This window comes from Podarcis erhardii (assembly GCF_964252035.2).
Source record: "Podarcis erhardii genome assembly, chromosome: 6".
Lineage (NCBI taxonomy): Eukaryota > Metazoa > Chordata > Lepidosauria > Squamata > Lacertidae > Podarcis > Podarcis erhardii.
The window spans coordinates 33470954-33491409 of record NC_138510.1 but is presented as its reverse complement, the minus strand read 5'-3'; the positions used below and the strand labels follow the sequence as shown (position 1 = coordinate 33491409).

At 46.3% G+C, this 20456-nt stretch overlaps 1 protein-coding gene across 2 annotated transcripts; it reads left to right on the top strand.

The window, feature by feature from the left end:
* The first annotated feature begins 361 nt into the window (after nucleotides 1-361).
* Nucleotides 362-20115, top strand: ELF3 (E74 like ETS transcription factor 3). Of its 2 annotated transcripts, none has more exons than XM_081867033.1 (9): nucleotides 362-1092; nucleotides 13069-13239; nucleotides 14808-15029; nucleotides 15586-15675; nucleotides 15789-15911; nucleotides 16171-16263; nucleotides 17152-17262; nucleotides 17807-18002; nucleotides 18965-20115. In XM_081867033.1, the coding sequence occupies exons 1-9, from the start codon at nucleotides 1044-1046 to the stop codon at nucleotides 19074-19076; spliced, it is 1167 nt and encodes a 388-aa protein (XP_081723159.1). In that variant the 5' UTR covers nucleotides 362-1043; the 3' UTR covers nucleotides 19077-20115. The 2 variants fall into 2 exon arrangements, with proteins under 2 accessions (XP_081723159.1, XP_081723160.1); XM_081867034.1 differs by lacking the exon at nucleotides 362-1092 and adding an exon at nucleotides 11536-11677.
* Nucleotides 20116-20456: the final 341 nt, after the last annotated feature.

Sequence of the window (20456 nt, the reverse complement as noted above, 5' to 3'; positions counted from 1 at the left end):
ACAGAGTGTTTGTTGTGAGGGAGAAAGGGAAAGGAGAATGTTAGCCGCTTTGAGACTCCTTCGGGTAGTGATAAAGCGGGATATCAAATCCAAACTCTTCTTCTTCTTCAAATGAAATGCTAATACAACCGTATGTTGTGCTCGTGTGCTTACTCTGTTTCTACCCTGGCGACGTCGGATCATGGGGCCCTCACCATAGCAATGGTTTGCTGCTGGAGTTCAAAAGTGTGGTTTGGCTCTTTTGAGAAGATGGCTAGAAACCAGTTGAGGAATGAGGTTTCCGTTCTCAATTATCCATTATTCCGTTCTTCTGTTATCAGTTGATATAGAGGGTGGGGGGGGGCACAGAATTATTATAGGGCAGCGCCACAGTCAGCCTGAATGAAATCTCCACAGCAGTGGCCTAAAAGTGCCCCTCCTTCTCTTCCACAGCTCTTTATACCTCCCTCAACCATTTACCCCCTCACATATTCCCCTTCTTTCCTCTCAATGCACCCTCTTGCTCCTCTGCAGCACAGTTAATAACTCCTTTAGCGCCAGCTACTTCCACCTGCCCCTTCCCCGATTCCCCCTCCTCTCCAGCATTTCTCCCCTCCCCCTTCCCTCACTCAAGGCCTAAAATTGCCTCGCACACGATCTGGCTGCCCTTCCTCCCATATGCCCTCTCATTCCTCCCTATTTCTCTCTTGCAGGAAGCAATTGTGCCTTCCCGTCATGCAGGTTATTGTTGAGCTTTGCAGCACAGCACTGTATCTCTCTCTCCCCTGCCGCTGCCTCCGCCCCTGTTCCTAACCATTAGCCGGTGACCACATGTTGGGTGGGCCACTTGCCTCTTGTGGTTTTCCTCTTCTGTCTGCAGCTCTCGGTTGCTATCGCAGCCAGCTAGCACCAGACAGGAAGGTTACCTCCTTGTGCAACGGAGCAAGGCTGCTTCAGCTCTTTCCCTGTGAGCGGCTTCTTGTGTCTACGCAGCTTAGTTTCTTGGGGCTTCTGCTTTTGCTATGGGAGGACTGGGCTGCTAGAAGAAGCTGTCGGCAGCCAAAATGGATCCAGAGAGAGACGGCGGTAGTGAAGAAGCAGGCAAACGATTGGGTAAGGAAAGGGAAACTAAGTCTGGCCTATAACCTTTGAATGTAAATGTGAGCAACGGTTCAGCGTTTCTAAAGGGTTTCTTACACGACTGCTATGCACAGTTATGGGGAAAGGTCATAGCTCAGTTGCAGAGCCTCTGCTTTGCATGCAGAAGGTCACAGGTTCAATCCCCGACATTTCCAGGTTCGGCTAGGAAAGACCCCTTGTTTGAAATCCTGGAGAAATGCTGATGGTCCTGTGTAGACCATGCTGAGCTAGATGGACCAAAGGTGTGATTCAGTATATGGCAGCTTCCTATGACAGGTCAATTATTACTCTGACATTAAAATGCAAGAGACCTGGAGGTTTCCTTGTTGGTCGGTGCAATGTTTGACTAGACAAAGCTTGTGTTCTGTCCCTTTAAGGCAGTGGTTCTCAACCTATGGGTCCCCAGATTTTGTTGGACTACAACTCCCATCATCCCTGAGCTTTGGCCTTGCTAGCTAGGGGTGATGGGAGTTGTAGTTCAACAACATCTGGGGACCCACAGGTTGAGAAAGGCTGCTTTAAGCTGCTGTTAGATATATAGTCCGTTACTAGACTACTTCTGCCTAGACTAGCAGTGGCTAAAATGGGGACTGAGCAATAAGTGGTATGGCTCATAAGTGAGTTGGTTTAGCACAGGCATCCCCAGACTTGGCTCTCCAGATGTTTTGGGACCACAACTCCCATCATCCCTAGCTAGCAGGACCAGTGGTCAGGGATGGTGGGAATTGTAGTCCCAAAACATCTGGTTTGGCACATAGTGGCTAATTTCCTGGCTATTTCCATTCAGTGCAGCAGGTGGCGATACATTGCTTAAGAGAGGCAGAGACTTTTTCTCTAGCTGGGGGGAGGGCAGAAGGTAGATCTGACTCTCCTGGTGCTTCTGTGGGTGATTTGTAGCAGAGAGAACTTGGGAAAAAGCCAACAGTGGCTTTCTATGTGAAAGCTGGTACTCAAAAGACAAATTCTTAGGCCAAGAATATGTTCAGATGTGCTCAGTCACTGAATATTGGGTTTGCCTCCCTTCCGAGTTGCTCTTTCGTACCTGCTTGTGGATCTCAGGGTTCTGTTTTTAAAACAAAGCCAAAGTTGCTGCTAACCTGAAGTCTAATGTAGCTCAAGACCATGGTTTCCTTGCTCTGCGTGTCGCTTATTCCTGATGAGCGATCAGTTGGTATATGTAGAAAATGAAATGGCAAAGGCCTAATACCACTGTAGATGTTTTGGGGAAGGGGGTTTGGCACTGCTTGCTTCTCCTAGTAATCTGCAGTTCCAGAAATCACAAATGATAAACCTCACCCTCTGTCCCAGAATGCACCTTGCCCCTTCTGTGTGCAGGCCTGGCCCCCGATCCATATTTTTTTATGGTGTGTTTATTGCATTCCAGCAATTGCTTTCAATATTTTACAGCCTTTTTTGGCCTGAGAAAGTGGAGGTGCCAGAGATTCCCATCTTATTAAAACTAGCAGTTCCATGTCATTGGCAAGTCAACATCAGAAATCAATCCAGCATAATGCAGACACCAAGACCACACAAGCATGTCCCCAGACACAGTTTCTTTTCTTTTTGAATCTTTTTTTAATATTATAACAAATAATGGTACAAATCTCATTCATCATGTTATTTACATTTATTCTCCCTCCCCTCCTCTGGACTTCCCTCAACTCCCCCTGGGCTGAGTTATTTAGTTTTATTTATCATATCCTGCTTTTCCTACACAAAAATAAAATTCTAAAAATAAAAATGATTTCTCTGAAATACGTTACTCAAATGAAATTGTGAAAGTTTATTCAAATCCTGCCAGTGAATCCAGTCCATTCTGTTGTTTCAGCAAATAAACTGTAAATGGTTCCCAGACTCTTTTGAAGTCCTTTTTGTCCTTCTCTCATAGTTATCTGTTAGCTTAGCCAATTCTGCATAGTTCATCAGCTTTTCTTGCTGTTGTTGCTTTGATGGTATTTCTTCCGTCTTCCAGTATTGTGCAATCAAGATTCTTGCCACTGTTGTAGCATACATAAATAATGTCCATTTTTCTTTTGGTAGCTGTTGATTTGAGATACCTAACAAAAAGGCTTCAGTGTGTTTAACAAAATTCATTTTAAACATTTTTTCAATTCATTGTATATCATTTCCCAATATTTTTTAATGCATTTGCATTCTCACCACATATGATAAAATGTTCCTTCCTTTTCCTTACATCTCCAACATCTTTTATTTTATTTCCTAAACATTTTTGCCATTTTCACTGGTGTGATATTCTATACATCATTTTCATGTAATTCTCTCTTAATAGTATGCAATCTGTGAATTTTATATCAATTTTCCCCAGCCACAGTTTGAGTCTAAGTCAAGGTAAAACTTCTGCAAGTTATGACGGCTGCTCTTGGATCAGATCAGCATGAGGGCAATTCTGATTTAGAGCCATGTGTCATCTGTGGCAAATGCATGGCAAGAAAATGAGCATATGGGCCCACCAACCAATTGTTTCTTTGGCTACTAAACATATGTGGCATAGAAATGTCTCAGGGGAGGCTAACGTGGGGCTGATTTTTGGCCGTGTGGCAGCAGAACTAAGAGCCTGTGGAGCTCAGGGCAAATGAATGTAAGCAGTTGCAAGTCTGAAAGATTGGGTCAATCTGTTTGGATGCTTAAGTGGTTAGAAGATTATGAATATTTAGATTATGAGGTAAATGTCTATATACACAAAGAGCTAAAGCTTATGAGTGACTGGGGCCAAAACCAAACTTTGCTGTACGGAATCGCTGCATATGGAAGCAATGACCAGTCTCTTGCTCTGGTTTTGCTCTGTGTACTCCCTTTTTCCTCAGATGAATATTTGCACAAATGACCCAAATCTGCACTGGCATATCAGGTGCATTCTGAGCTGGCTGTTCAGGTTCTACCTGCAGAGACAGTTTGTTTTGACTGCAATCTGACTGATGTAATTGAACAAAATGCTTTGATGTAATTGAACAAAATGCTTTGGGAGTCACTGAGCCATAGGATCCGTTGGAGCCACCCTGCAGAGCAGCCTTGTTGTCAGGCTTGTCAACAATACGTTGGTGCCACAAATAAGACCCCAAGGCCACAGTGGAGCATGAAGGGGTCTATGATGACTGCTGGATGATTTGTGCCACGAGGGTTGCTCCATAGACCCCACCATACAACAAAAAATACCAAATGACTTGGAAGCAATCATGCCCTCCAGTTATCATTGGACTACAACTCCCATCACCCCCCTACCACTGTTCATTCTGGCTGGGGCTGATGGGAGATGGGGTCCAACAACTACCAAAGGGCACCTCGTCGGCAATCCCTGCAAAAGTAGAATATGGTTGCTAGGCAACTGCAACATCCCCCCCATAGAATAGGCCACATAGCCACTGAGTGGCAATAGATGGGCTGTGAGTCTCCTGGGGTGCATAGAGGGGGCAAAGTGAATTTCAGGATGTGTTGCCAGCATTGTCCCACATGCTAGACTTCTGAAAGAGAACTAAGGATTTGTTTCATTTTAACACTCCCATCTTAAAACATTTTCTCTGATTGATTTGGATGGAGTTAACCTTCAAGTAAGCATGCATAGGATTGGAACCTTATTTTAATTCCCAGATTATGACTATGTTATGATTTGCATGTGAAAAGTGCCTTCCCTTCAGGTAAGCCCAGGGGCATAAAGATGATGGGGGATAACTACTTCGGGGGGGGGGGCATGCACACACACCCTGATGCACCCCCCAGCTACAATTAGTTGCAGTGAGAGAGTAGAGGGGGAACCCTGTAGACACATGCTTTATTGGGTTAAAAATGCAAGTTACAGAGGCCCTTCCAGCTTCTCTGTGTTACAGATCTCCCCTTTTTCTACATGTTAGTGCCATCTGGTCACCCAGGTGAAAGGAGCATCCTTTGTGCCCCTGGATAGCTCGCTCAGAGGGTAACGTGTTGCTTGCTCAGAGGGTAACATGTTTCCCCGTCCCTGTTCTAACTCTTGTTTGTGTTTCTCTACATGCAATCTGGGACGTGGGTGGCGGTGTGGGTTAAACCACAGAGCCTAGGACTTGCCGATCAGAAGGTTCGAATCCCTGCGACGGGGTGAGCTCCCATTGCTCATTCCCTGCTCCTGCCAACCTAGCAGTTCGAAAGCACGTCAAAGTGCAAGTAGATAAATAGGTACCGCTCCGGTGGGAAGGTAAACGGCATTTCCGTGTGCTGCTCTGGTTCGCCAGAAACGGCTTAGTTATGCTGGCCACATGACCCGGAAGCTGTCTGCAGACAAACGCCGGCTCCCTCAGCCAATAAAGCGAGATGAGCGCCGCAACCCCAGATTCGGCCATGACTGGACCTAATGGTCAGGGGTCCCTTTACCTTTACTTTAGAGATGCAGGAGTGGGGAACTTTTTTCTGTCTACATCCCCTCGTAGGATACCTTTTGGGGGGCCACTTGCCAGTGGTGGACCAAAGAAAGCAGAGCAGTGTGGATGTAATACAATAATGAAATAATTATTTACAGTGGATGCCATGCAATAGCAATAGGCATAGCTAGAGTTTCCAGGGGATAAATTTCTGAATGCTGCTGGTATTTCTTCCCTGTTCCTCACTACTCTTATTCTCAATAAAAATATCAGTAGCTGTTACAGTGGCAATCTGATCACCATCACCAAGTACAGGACACTTGTCATTTGCAATTTATTTTCACTCTCTCTCTCTTTTTTTTTACAAGTTTGAGCATAAAGAGAACATGGTCTCTTGCAATCTATACTGGCCACTAGAGGACAGTCATGTCTAAGTTTGCTTTGAATGGAGCACCTGCTTCCTCAGCAAACTGGGTTCTCAAGGGCTTTTCATCTTTGGGTAAGTAATTGAGGAACCTCAGAGTCTGGTCAACCCCCTGGATGTTTATGGTTCCATTAAGTCCTTCACACCTGGAAGGAACCAGAAGTGGCTGGTGTGTTTTTCAGCAGTTCTATACTTTCTTTCAGTGTCCTTTCCAGGCAGCCTAGACTGTTCCCTGCCCATGCAAAGCTTCCTGGGTGCATCAATGTTGGGCTCTCTTTGCACTGCTGCCCAGCACATGGGCAGAGAAAATGTCACATAGGGAGGAAGCCAGACAAACAAGGTCAAAGGCAACTTCTTTGTCTTGGGTGCCTGTCTAGAAGATGCCTCCTCCTGAGACTTGCCTGCAAGTCTGATGGTGGAGCAGTTCTACAGCTTGCTAGGGAGCTGTCCTATTCCTGTGCCTCCCTGATTTCTGAGCAGTTGCCCTAGCAGAGGCTGGTCCGCTGGGGCAAAGGGGGCCCTGCCCCACCAACCTTAGTCTGCCCTCAGCCGGCCCCTGCCTGCCTGCCTGATCTAGGCATAAAGGAAGCTGCTTTAGGCTGAGTCCGACTATTGGTCCATCAAGCCCAGTAGTGTCTACACTGGCTGGCAGTGGCTCTCCAGGGTTTCAGTCAAGGTAATCTCAGCCCTGCTTAGAGATGCTGGGGAGAAAACCTGGGACCTTGTGCATACAAAGCAAATGCCCTACCATTGAGCTGTGGCTCATCCCAGGGTCCGCTCCTGGTTTATTCCTCCATAGACTTGGTGTTGCCTTTGTAGGACTCAACATGAGTTTGCTCTGCCTTCACTCCACCTACTGTTGGCCTCTCTGCAGGGGTAGCTGGTTCATGAGGCAAGGTGGAGCCATTTAGGCGACAGAACCGGCCCCCACTTCACCCCCACCATTCTGCCGCTGCTAATATTTTATGTGGGGCCTGAAGGGACCTGGGCCCCTTACAGTCAGTGCCTATACTCACCATCTTGAATATAAAATAGAAACATTCCTTCCAGTAGCACCTTAGAGACCAACTAAGTTTGTTATTGGTATGAGCTTTCGTGTGCATGCACACAAAAGTTCATACCAACAACAAACTTAGTTGGTCTCTAAGGTGCTACTGGAAGGAATTTTATTATTTTGTTTTGACTACGGCAGACCAACACAGCTACCTACTTGTAACTACATCTTGCCTATACAATTGAGGGCCTACTGCTTCTTTTTCTTAACTAACGGTCCACATTAGGAATGCTTAAGTTTTATTTATTTTTTTGCCTGAGGACCACACCCATCTTTAGCCAATCATCTGGGGGCTGCATGCCAGTGGTGGGAGGTGGACACCTCACACCCACCTACAATTGCACATGTGCACACACCACACTTAGGATACACATGCGCAGAGGCACATGCAGCTGCTGCCCCAGCTGCCCCTTGCAGATCATCTCAGGAAGAGGGCTATTGCTCCCTCCCTGCTCATCAGATGATAGATCTGATCCATCACTGGAGAATCACTGGTTGCAGTTCTTCAGGGTTTAGCTAAGACACCTTTCCCAACCCTTTCCTAGAGTTTTCCAGCTGGAATTTGTGGATGATGTGCTCAGCCACTGAGGTATGGAAAGCACTGTCTCAGGGACTGTCAAAACTATGTCCTGTAAAAAATAGTCTGTTGTACAAGTAGATACTTCATAAATAAGTTTACATTATCAGTGTAATTCCTGTTGTGCAAAACTTAAAAGATTAAGTCCTTTAGAATTTATTTAAATGATTAATATTGATTATTCATTATTTTCTGTCTTATTTCAAAAATCCTGTGAATCTAAAACCAAACTAGTCCTGCCATTTGAAAATCATGGGTTAATTCTTTCAAGGAAACCTTGGTCCTGGGTGTCGTAGACCCAGGCCCCATTTGCACCATACATTTAAGGTACTATGATGCCACTATAAATAGTCATGGCTTCCCGCAGAGAATTCTGTAAACTGTGGTGCTGAGCGTTCTTAGAACTACAATTCCCAGAGCTCCCTGTGAAAAGGAATTGACTGTTAAACCACTTTGGGAATTGTAGCTCTGGGAGGGAAATGGGAATCTCCCAACAAGTCACAGTGTCACCCTTCACAACTGTGACCTGAACCCCTTAAAAATGAGGCTTTCCTCCTCCCTGTGAGTAGATCGCAGTCGCTTGGGAGTTGGCCACCCCTGATTTAGGGGAAGCCGTGATTGCTTAAAGTGGTGTCCCAGCACCTTAAGACGACAGCCACACACACCCTTCTTTTCTGAGCCTGCCTGATTAGCTGCAATTTGTTCAGGAATAATTTCCCCATGGTAAAACCATTGGGATAAGCCTGACTAAGCCATGAGAAAACCTCTGAGATAAGCCTTAATAGGACTATGATCCTAAGCATATTTACTTAGTGATTGGCTACAATGAAAACAAGTGGAATTTGGAAATAATAGTGCCATCCTCTAGTCAAAAGTAAGTCCCATTTACTTCAGTGGGATGGGCTCTCAGGCAGGCATTTGTGTGTAGGATTGTAGACTCAGTTGGGAGTAAGCTCTATTGAACTCCATGTATAGGAAGGCACAGTTAATGTGTTTAGGAATGGAGCCTAAGTGCCTCCTTTCAGCTTCTTTGTCCTCCTTTCTCTCACCACACCAAGGTCAATGTTTGGTCTTTGGGGCATTTGCAAATTAAAGGAACAAACAAGAAATTACAGAGAAAAGATATTACAAAGACTTGAGGCTGAGCTGCTGAAAGGGACCCACCCCCAATGCCTCCTGTGACATAATAGCAACCACATGATCCACAGAAAATCAGTAGGTGAAGCTTTCTCCATTCTGCCATCAGCATCCCTTGACAAGCTGGACCTGCTGAATTTCTGCCTTCCATGCAGCTGCCAAAGAGGTTCAGGAGCTCCACTAGGGGGAAATGGGTGTGTGCATGTCACTTATGTATTAATTCTTTGCCCTTGTTGTTGTCGTTTATTTACCCACCCTTCACTCTAAGGTCCTAGGTGTAATAATGCTGTCTTGGCACAGACAGAAGAAATATTGCCAGTCTCAGAGAACTGCGTCTTAGTCATAAAAGCACAGAGCAGGTCCTGCACGAAGTGCTATTTTGTCAGGGGAAATGCTGGAGTCAGGTGGGAGAGTGAGCCATCCTGAACTGGTGCCTCCTAAGCAATGATGGCATCTGACCAGGACTTTGGGGGCAGATGTCCAGAGCCCAGCAGAATGACCTGGAGCCCCTCACAAATGCAGCAGGGCTGGCTCACCCCCTTTCGAAGTTGGTGAAGTAATACCAATTGCCATCTAAAGGGCCACTACAGGACCAGTCCAGAGTCCCAAATTGCCCAACTCCCCCACTGTCCCAAAGTGGCGTGAGAGTACTGGGGCAAACCCTGTGCCAGGCAACCTTCTCAGAAATGCCTTTGTACTAGAGGTTGACGTCAATGAGGCATGACGCGCCCGTTGCCTGTGGCTGAGCCAGCTAGGCAGGTTGGTGGCCCGCTTAAAGTTTCCACGAAGCTGTTCGCTGCTGTGAATAAGCAGCTCACCCACCTGGAAGCACCAGCAACCATCCTGCAATTAGAAAAGGGGAGAAAGAGAGATCTGCCCAGCTCATCTCTGCACAGTAATCCCTTCTCGATACACACCTGCAAGGCAGGGCTGTGTACAGAATGGAGGAGGCCCACTGAACTCAGTGAGACAATGAATGGTTTTTTGCGAGCGATGCTGAAGTTTTTTTGGGGGGGGGGCTGGGTGAGCAGCGTTATTGCAAAATGAAAAACCCACATTGACTAGCATGTGTGTTCCTTTGCTTTCCATACAGCTCTCTTCCACTTTCCCGCTTCTGCCAAAGACATCGGCATGTAAAGCAGTACTGCAGTTTGTGTAAACTCCCTCAGGTCTTGCCTCCAGCAACAGAAGGGGGCAGTGGCAGAGCAGAGGACAGCACAGTGCTCTCCCAACGCTGGTATTTCTGTGCTGACATCATAATAACAGCCTTGCTCAATCAGAACAAAGGTCCATGCAAACCAGCGCCCTGTTCCCAACAGTGGGAAGCCTCTGGGAAGCCCACGAGCGCCCCGGTTCCCTGTATCCAGGGGGCATCTTGGGCTCTAGATCACAAAAGCCTATGCCACAATAAATCTGCCTGTCTTTAAGGTGCCGCAAGACTCTTTTGTTTTTAACTAAGCAAAAGCTTAAAACGCAGCAAAGTCACTCTTTTTCTCTGCTCGGATCAAAGCTGGTTTAGGGGAAAGTGGCATAATAGTCAGAGCGTTGGACAGGGACCTGGGAGAGAAGGGTTCGAATCCCCACTCAGCCATGAAGCACGCTAGGTGTCCTCGGGCCAGTCATCATCTCTTAGCCTAACCTACCTCACAGGGTTGTTGTGAGGATGAAATGAAATGGGGAGGAGGAGAGCCATGTACACCTCCTTGGAAGAAAAATGGGGTATATAAATGTAATAAAGAAATATATATTTTATAAGAAATGACAGGTTGTGGCTAATGTCGTGTGCGCGCCGGTTCTCAAATCGGTAGGAGAGCACTGGATGCAGCCAAAGATACCTCTCTGAATTTTGCCTCTAAATCAGAGAATTTCTACGTATCTCAAAGTCTTCCTCCATGGAGCTCTACTCTCTCTCTCTCTCTCTCTCTCTCTCTTTCTTTCTTTCTTTCTTTCTTTCTTTCTGTATTAGTTTCAGAGGATACTCTGACTATGTCTTTAGTGAGCAGCCTTAATATTGAATTCTACGTATGTTTATCTCCGAGTAAGTCATTTTGACTTCAGTGGCACTTGTTTCTGCGTAAACATGGACAGGATTGGAAGTTGTGTGTCACCCAAAACAATGGAATGGGGTGAATATAAGCTAACTTCATTTCCCTTGCAGTGCAAACCTACCCAGGTTTGCTCACAAGTAAGCTCCGCTAAGTTCAAAGGGGTCTGTTGCCAGGTAGGTGGAAATAGGATGACAGCCTTCCTAGTGACCTAACTTTGAAAGGGTTGCAGTTGGTTTCTTGTGGGCAGCCAACAAAGAAATCCCATGGCACCTTCAGGAGAGATTTGTTGTGATGGAAGCTTTCGTGGACTAAAGTCCACTGAAGCAAATGCATGGATTGTTGCTTTGATGATGTTGCATCAAAAGCCATAGCCAAATCCTGGCCTCAGCCCTGAAGGGGGTCACAGAGAGGAGTGTGGAGTCCGCCGGCCATATGAAAACGTTTTCCGTTTCTGACCGACGGATGACACTTGCTTCACCTTCACCCAATGGAACAACAGGTGGCAACTGCCCCCCATCAGACTCATTTATATGGGCCTATTCTAGGCCGGGGAGGGAGAAGCAGGCTGGTTTATCTGCTTTGATGAGCAAACAAACACTAGTGATATGAAAAGGGAGAAAAACAGTGTCCTGGGTGAAACTGGCACAAGCTCTGCCAGCTCTCTGGTAATAATTAAACTGTCAGCCCAGATTTCCCGTCAAGGTAGGCTGGCAGAGTCCCAGGTGGCACATATTATGCAAATTTCCTGGGGCGGGAGCTGAGTACCTGTTCTAGGAATTCCCCTAGAGGTGGAGATCAGGTTACTGAAGAACGCCCTATAAAAGGGACAGCTATGGGGAGGGGCTGAGCCATACAGGGAGTGGAGTCACAAATACCTGGGCACAGGTGAGCGGGAGCTGAAGCGTCCAGCACTCTGCCTTAGGAGCTTACTACTGTGTGGATTGATTAACTGCTGTCAGAGTTACCTGCCTGGTAGGTAAAATTGGGGGGGGGCGTGAAAGGGGGAGAGGATGGATGTGGAGTTGCTGCGCCTGATCTGTGTTGAGCTCAGTTCTCCTTAAGGATGCTGCTGTGGTGCACTTTCTTAGCTGATCAAGCTGCTGCCAATAAAAGAAGCAGCCCCTACCGCCAAGTTACTGATGGAGACTAAAAAATAGGATGCCAGTTACCTTCACTCTCTGCTTATGAGCTTCCAAACGCACCTGACCGACCATCACTGGAAACAGAATGTGGACCAGATGGATTTCTTGGTCAGGACCAGCCAAGGAATTATTATGCTTTTTGAAGCCTTGGAAAAGAGAAAAACATTTGCCTCCAGTGCTGGTCCATTGGGCAGTTTGTAGTTCTCTGGCAAAAGAAAAGGAAAAACATGCTGAGTCTGGGCTGACTTGCTCTCACCGGTTTTCTGCTGTAATTTACTAGTTGCATACCTCCAACTTTGCTGTGCGGCTCGCAGAACTGATGGGATCCCTATCCTGCTCAAAGGACTTACACTCTATGGCCATGATGCGGAGGGGAGGGAGAGACATTAGGGATTGGCAGGGATGAGTGATAAATGGATGAGCATCTAAGGTGAGGCTCTCATGATTCAGAACAGGCTGTTTTCACAGAGCCAACAGAGCTTTCTCTCCAACAGCCTGTAGCATTGAGCGGGGGCTGGTGAAGGGCCAAGGGGCTTCGCAGGAGCTGGGAGCTTTAGAAGTAGATTGAAAGTCAACATTGATTTTATGACTCCAGCCTGAGCCTGGAAAGAGAAGGCAAAAAGCAAATTTAAAAATTGGGCTTCTTGGAGGTGTTTGTGAGTCCCAGAGCTGATTAAATGTTGATGGGCAGGGGACCTTTGTGAAAGTAATAAGCATGAAAACTCTGTTTCTTGTCTCTTTGTCCTTTGCTGTATCGGCCAAGTTTGGGGGAGATGTAATTTCCCTGCCAAAGCAAAGTTGTTGGGACTGTTCCTTTTTATTTCAAGCCAAAAACTAACAGTGGGCAGTGGGAAAATGATATTTAAAAGTAAATAAATAAAATGAACGATAAAATGAACTAGAAACGTACCTTGATTTGTTGTGGGAATTCTTCCACTGCGGTCCATGGACCTACACAATAAATGCTATTCTGTTGTGGGAATTCCTTGGTTAGAAATCTGTGGCTTTGTACTTTGGGATCCTGGCTCAGATATTCATGAATCTTGGACAGATCCCAATCACAAGGGCTTGAAGGACAGGTTGAGAATATGAAGGAGAACTAGGTGTACTGGAGGGGTGGGGGGAAAGGCCGTGTTTGATCAAAGCAAGCTAATGGGGGAATGGGGCTGGTGGAGCCGGCTGGATCCATTCCCAAGTCTAACAACTCCAATTTTCTGGCAGATAATCCCATGGCAGGATCCTGTGAAATCAGCAATCTCATCTCAAACTACTTCAGCGCCATGTACCAGCCAGAAGAAGCACCACCCGACCCAGACCTACTGACCCACCTTGGAGATGATGATAACCTTTCTCTCACTTTGTCTACAACCCAGATGGCCACAGAGACAACAGGTAGGTGTCCACAGCTTATTGTTTCAAGATGCGGGTACAAAATATATATAGGGAACAATGGAGACTAAACATCAGGAATAACTTTCTGACAGTAAGAGCTTCTTTGACAGTGGAGCAATCTCCCACAAGAGGTGGTGGACTCTCCTTCCTTGGAGGTTTTTAAGCAGATGTTGGATGGCCACCTGTCATGTGTGCTGTAGTTGAGATCCCTGCATTGCAAGGGGTTGGACTAGATGACCCTTGGAGTCCTTTCCAGTTCTACAGTTCTGTGATCTCTGAGGGCTCTGCTTCCCACAGCAGCAGCACAAGTATTGTCTATCAGCAAGCCTACTGGAGTAGAGGTTGGAGACTCCTTCCAGTGTGATCTCACCCCCATTTATATAGGTTGAACCCCTGATATTCTATGGGGTGATGGGGGTGCCCCCACAAGATGTCTCCAGTATTAGTTAAACTTAAAGTAGACTCATTGAAATTAACAGGTATGACTACCCTAGGTCCATTCATTTCAGTGGGTTTACTCTCAGTAAAACATAGTTGGACAAAACCCCAACTCCCATCAACCCTGGCCATTGGCCATGCTGGCTGGGGCTGATGGGAATTGTAGTCCAACAAACACTTGGAGGGCATCATGTTGTCTACCCCTGCCCTTAACCAATGCTGGGTGGATGCACATGGCGGTGGGGGCTCTGTGGCCCTCCTGCTGTTGCTGGACTCCCATCATCCCTGGCCATTGGGCATGCTGGCTGAAACTGATAAGAGCTGGAGTCCCAACAACATCTGGAGCGTATCAGGGTCCCTACCTCTGATTTACATGAAGTGCTTTGAGCAATTGAATTGTGCCATATAACACTGCCACTCGCCTTATTTAAAGATTAGACCCTGCAGAAGATGAGAGGCTAAGTTAAATCCTTGTAGAGAAGTAGAGCTGAGTAGTTTTATACAAGGTGCACTACGTGAAACTCAGGGGACTGTGAAAAGCTACTTATATTGAATTGAGTGGTTATAAATTTGCAAATAAGATGATAATTTGCTTGAAAAAATTTATTAACGATGTAAGTGGGAGCGGGAGACGTGAGGAAGTCCAAAGAAGTTATGAAATTTTGTTAAAACAAAGCAATGCTGTTTATTATCTTTGTATTTCTTTTATAAAAAACCCTAATAAATATTTTATTAAAAAAAAAAAAAAGCTACAAAGGGCGGCCATTTTGCAAGGGAATGGCCGCTGGGGCATAGAATAGCTCTGCAAGCATTGCTGTTCTTGGCTCCATACAGTACGGTATTCTAATGAAGTTGTGAGTGCTTGAGCTGGGAGTGGAGAACTGGTGTCCTAAATGACCTCACCCCAGTGGGGAGGGGCCTGCCCAGAGATAAGGGAACAGGTGACAGGTGTGCATGTTAACCCAACCACAGTGACTAAGTGAGATAAATGCTGTGCGTAAGTGAACTAGCCACACCCTGTGCTACTCAGCCAGCAAGAGTGTTCCAGAGGCTGACTTGGCCGAGCAGAATCCCATGTGGCGCCTGCCTCACTGAGCCCCTTCTCTCCCTCCCTCCCCACCTCTCTGCAGGCAAGCCGACATGGTATGGCGAGATGCCACACTGCTGGAGCAGGGCTCAAGTGCTGGAGTGGATCAGCTACCACGTGGAGAAAAACAAGTACGATGCCAGTGCCATTGACTTTTCCTGCTGCAATATGGATGGCTACACGCTTTGCCAATACACGCGGGACCAGCTGGGACTCATCTTCGGGCCCCTTGGCGATGAGCTCTACGACCGCCTGCACGAAATCAGTAAGTGCAGGGTGCCCTTCCTTTGATGCAGAAGGATTCGAAGGAATTGCATTTGGTCCCCAAGGCTAGAACTGTATCAGCTCACAGTGCTTGGCTGAAGCGGAGAGGCTTTCAGAAAAACAGGCGCTGGTGCAAAGTCACGATGCACAGCAAAAGGGTTGCAATCTCGTGTTACTGGCTCCGCTCTTGTGCCTTTTCACACCAGCCACACCACATTTACAAATGGCAAGCTTTTGCAATGGCTTTATCCTCATGCCAGGAAAATCTCTGCTTGCTAAGTTACTATGTGTCCAGCTGTTTCTCAAACTAAAAGAGCAGGACCTGTGAAAAAGAGGGGCAGCTCTATCTAGGCAGCATCCCATGGCCCGATGGTCCCTCTTGACCATATTTCTGGTCCCAGTCCTCTGTAAATCAGTGCCACCGTTTTGCCCCCAATACCAAGGGCTGAGAACGTATCTTTTAGCTTGTTCCTGAATCAAGGAAGAAAGCAGGGCAGCACAGAGTAGCGCTTGGTCTTGTTATTCACAAAGAATGTACTTTTCTCCCTCACTTGTAGCATCTGTCCCGGATGAACTTGGCTGGATCATGTCTGTGCTAAGGAGCGAAGACGTCTCTCAAGAGGCCCTTCTGGACTCCAGCCCATTAGGTGAGGAAAAAAATGTATTGGTTTGCTCTGCTTTGTGGTTAATTGCCTATGGTCTCTCTCCTTGTGTGTGTGTACACATTCAACCCTCAACTTCTCCCTTTATTTCTTCCTAGAACTGGGAAATTCCTACAATCAGGATTACCTGGAAGAGATGAAGTTAGCAAACATCTTCTCCCAGTCCGACCTTGGCTACATGTCTGGGGCCATGTCACCAGACAGCTCAGCTTCTCTAGCAGGTATGGATCCTCCCTCCCCCAATTCTATCTTGGCACCTGTAACAAGCTACAGCTCCCATAATTCTTTGTGGGAAGCCAGGGCTGCTTAAAGTGGTATTATAGTACTTTAAATGGAATGGCATGAAAGTGGCCTAATATTTTCTCAGATTCCAATGGGTGCCCATTGAGGGTACTTGCTGAATCCCACAATTACAGTTAGAACATTGGTGGCTTTAGGGCTCTTAGAAGAAGCTGACCTTCCATTCTTCTCCTTTCTCAGGGACGATGTCTCAGAGCCCTCAGTCTCAGGACTCCGGTGGAAGTGACCTAGATCTCGACCCCATAGACATGAAGCACTGCCACTTTTCTGATGGTAAGATATAGAGGGGATTATCAACGGGAGGTCTGGATTTTAGGAAAGTACAAGTTTATGTTTGTGCACACATTTGCCTTAGCAACTTCAGCAACACAGCAGCTTGCATTGTCAAAGGCAAACTAGTTAGATGGAAGACAAAGATTACTGACTCACCATAAACAACAGTGGAGAGATGTAGGGCACAGTTCATATTGAAAGGGGAAATGAGGGTGTGTAGCATATTGGGCTTGGCAAGGACAGTATTGGGTTTAAAAATAAAATCCTGACTCTGCAAAAGAAGGGATAAATTTGGAGATTAATCAGAGTAGACCTGACACAGCTTAACTGCAAAAAAAAAAAATGTATTTATCTGAAGCATTTATACATTGCCGTTCAGCCAAAAAGGCCCTCAAAGTGGCTTTTTAATGCTAAAGCCGGGTAGACTGAAATCAATCCCTACAACAGAACTGGGATATAAAGTTAAACACTTCTGTAGGCAGAAATGGTTAGAGACCAGTTTTGAACTGCAGGTTTGTATCATCCAGAGAGAGAGCTGATTTTATCCATTGTTAGAAATTCTGGCTCTCAAGTGCTACTCCCCCTTTTAAGGTGGGTGCTGAAAGATCCCAGTTTAAGGATTATGGTCTTTCAATCTAGAAGAAGCTTAGTGGTAGAACAACTGCTTTGCAGGAAGAAGGTTCCAGGTTCTGTCCCTGGCTATCTAGATGAAGCTTGGAAAAGTGTCCTGTCTGAATATCTGAAGAGCTGGTACCAGTGTAGATACGGAGCCAGATGGACCACCATACTGACTCAGTATAATGCAGTTTCCTGTGTTCCTGTTTAATCTCACTTCAGGCCCTCTGGGGGATAAAGCTAAGCATGTCCTCCTCTTCCCCTTTTCTACAGGTGACTATGCAGAATATAAGAAAGAAGATCTCAAGAAGCGGAAAAGGGGACGGCCCAGGAAGGTCAGCAAGGACAGCAGAGACTGCCTGGAGACCAAGAAAAGCAAACACTGTAAGTGAATCTCTCACACTTGGGCAGGGACTGTTCAGGGATATTTTGCTATTGCATGCAATCCAAGTGTTTTGCTCCCAACACCTTCTGCACCACCACACAGATTAAAGGCACAAATGTATTGCTGTGCTGTGTAACCACTTGACAAGACAGCTCCATGGCAAGGATTCTCGCACCTAATCCATTAGGACAGTCCCAGAGGCACTGCAGCTCCTTGCAAACCAATGCTCTTTATTCCTCCTGACTGGGGACAGGGGTCATATGGCTTATCAACTTCATGCATACTGAAATGTCCCCCTTCATAACAGTTCCTCAGATGCAGGGCTGAGCGACTCCAGCTCTGCTATTGGCCAAATATTCTACCTCCTTGGGAGGTGTGCAGCCTTCTCAAAGGGACAGCCAAGTTTCTGGTGCCATGACGTTGCCATGTAAACTGATTTATGCCCTGGTTTGGCATTCAGTCGGCCTCAAAGGCTAGGGACTGTTCTGTTCCTCCAGATAGTTTGAATAACATGATCTCCCTGCTCTCTTTTTTCATGACCAGCTCCAAGAGGGATCCACCTATGGGAATTCATCCGGGACATCCTAATTCACCCAGAGATGAATGAGGGGTTGTTGAAGTGGGAAGACCGACGAGAAGGCATCTTCAAGTTCTTGCGCTCTGAGGCGGTGGCTCAGCTCTGGGGGCAAAAGAAAAAGAACAGCAGCATGACCTATGAGAAGCTGAGCAGAGCCATGAGGTATGTACTTGTGCATTTCAGTCTGGAGTGGAGAACCTGAAGCTTTTCTGATATGGCTGCCAGCTCTCAACAGCCCCAGCCAGCACGGCCAGTGGACAAGGGCTAATGGGAGATGGGCCTATCCTTGATTTGTGGATATTTTAAAACCACCCTTCAATCCTCCTCCTCCTCATCATCCCAGGGCAGCTTTTCATGGAAATACAAAAACAATTAAAATCAAATTAAAACAGATAGCAGGGCTGAAACGATGTCTAAAGAGGTTTGGAGGAATACTATGATCTCTGGCTGACACTGAAAGGACAAGCAAAGAAGGTAGCACTATAGTCTCTAGAAGCAATTCTGGCATTGAGGAAAGTCAGAGATAGAGAGATCAAGGGGAGGAAATGGACACAGGGGTAGCAAGGGGTGGAAACTTGAGCAAATGCAGTTGCCGGAGGCCGGCCTTGGTCAGCCTGACGACCTCCAGATGTTTTGGACTACAACTCTCATCAATCCCATCACTGGCTGCAGAAAGGTTCCTTGGTAGCGGGAAGCAAGTTTAATTCCAAAAGTGGGCTCTGAGGATGGATTTAAAGAAGAGAGAAGTGGGACCATGAAGAAGTTTTGGGAGGGAGCCCCAGGCACTATGGGGCAGGGAGCACAAGAGAGCACAAAAAGAGTGTTTTGATTTGGATGACAGAAACCTTGCGTCTAACTCCTCACTCTGCTCCAAAGCTTTGTTGGTCAGCTATGAATAAGTCACTACCTCCTATGTCACTGGGCTGTGATGGGAGTCAGCTTGGAGCTCTGTGTTCAAGGCAATCTCATATCTGATTGTGTACTATGTTATTCCACCCTTATTGTAGCAACGACTGAACCATAATATGTTCCTAGTCCTCTTTGTTTCTCCTAGGACTGCTTTTTTATTTTTACTTTTTTAAAAAAAATGTAGCCCTAACACTGTCCTTCCTTCCTTCCCTCAGATATTACTACAAGCGGGAGATCCTCGAACGAGTGGATGGCCGGCGACTGGTGTACAAATTTGGGAAGAACTCCAGTGGGTGGAAGGAGGAAGAGGTTCAAGACAGGAGCTAAGAGCTGCAAGAGCCACACACGGACTTGGACATGGCCCATCCTTGCTCAGAGGAGCATCTCTGAGCACAGTATGCACTGACGTGGGCTCTGAGCCCCTTAAACTGCTATCTCCAGCAGTGTGTGTTAGACTCCAGCCCTTCTATGGGGCAAAGTGTGTGTTCTGGCTCCTAGCTGGGAGCTCAGGTAATTACAGCTGATATTTTGGCTCAAGTAGGTTATTGTGAACCATTATTACTTTGTTGCAATTGGACTCTGGCTGACATCTTGGCTCTGGATAGGATTACAACGCCTTTGGCTGTCTGCTGCACCGCACAGAGCTCATCAAGGCAGAAGGAACTGGGTGTTCTCTCGGCAATTTGCTTTGTCCTAGGGGGCCATTCACAGGACATTCAACGGTCTGCTGATTCACAGAGAATGCTGTGGCCAACTGTGCATAGGGAAGGAGGATTTGCCACCGGTGCCTTCAGAATATGGGAATGCTGATACCCAGTTTGGAGTAGTAATTGGAAGTGAAGCTTCCCACCCAGATGCAGACTAGTTGGTGGCTAATGTTCCTGTTTAACAGGCAGAACTTAGCTGGTCAGTCTTTGAATGTAGGACTCAAATAATTGTGGATTTCACATTGCTTTGGAAGGCAGAGTTCAGGAGCCTCTTCATTGGCTCTTCCCCAGTCAAAACATTATTGGGGGGGGGGTCTTCTTCCCAGAAAGCACAGCAGCCCTCCTTATGAATTGCATCTTTTCACTCTTAATTTATGTGATATATGTAAGTGTGTTTATATAATGTACATAGATATCTATTTTTTTCATAACTAAAGTTGTGTGATTGTATCAGGAAGCACTGGGCATTTTCAGAACCGATGATTGTTGTTGCTAATATTCAGCTGGGCTGAACAAAAAAGGAAATCTTTTATTTTGAAATCAAAGTGTTTGTAGGGTGTTGTACTCGCTCAGTGACTCCAGGAGAGCCCTGCGTGATGTACAGGCCTCCTGCTTTTTAATAATAATTAACCAATAAATCATTGTTTGTTGGTTTTTAATCTCTGTGTGCTGGCTGCATATTGACAGTGTTCTTAAGCGAAGAGAATAGATGTTCATCAGATTTGGATAGAGAGGGATATCCTTTTCTTCTATCCAGCATGTGTCTCTCATGTTCACATCATAGAAATATGTCCCTCATTGAAAGACATTCCTAGCTCTCTGATCAGGGATGGGGAAACCTGGAGCCCTTTAGATGTTTCTGGACTAAAATCCCCATCATTCCTGACCTTTGGCCATGCTGGCTGGGGCTAATGGAAGTTGAAGTCTCACAAAATCTGGCAGGCCACAGTTTTCCCATCCATTTTCAAGAGGTGCAAGAGAACGTTATCCTTAATTCATT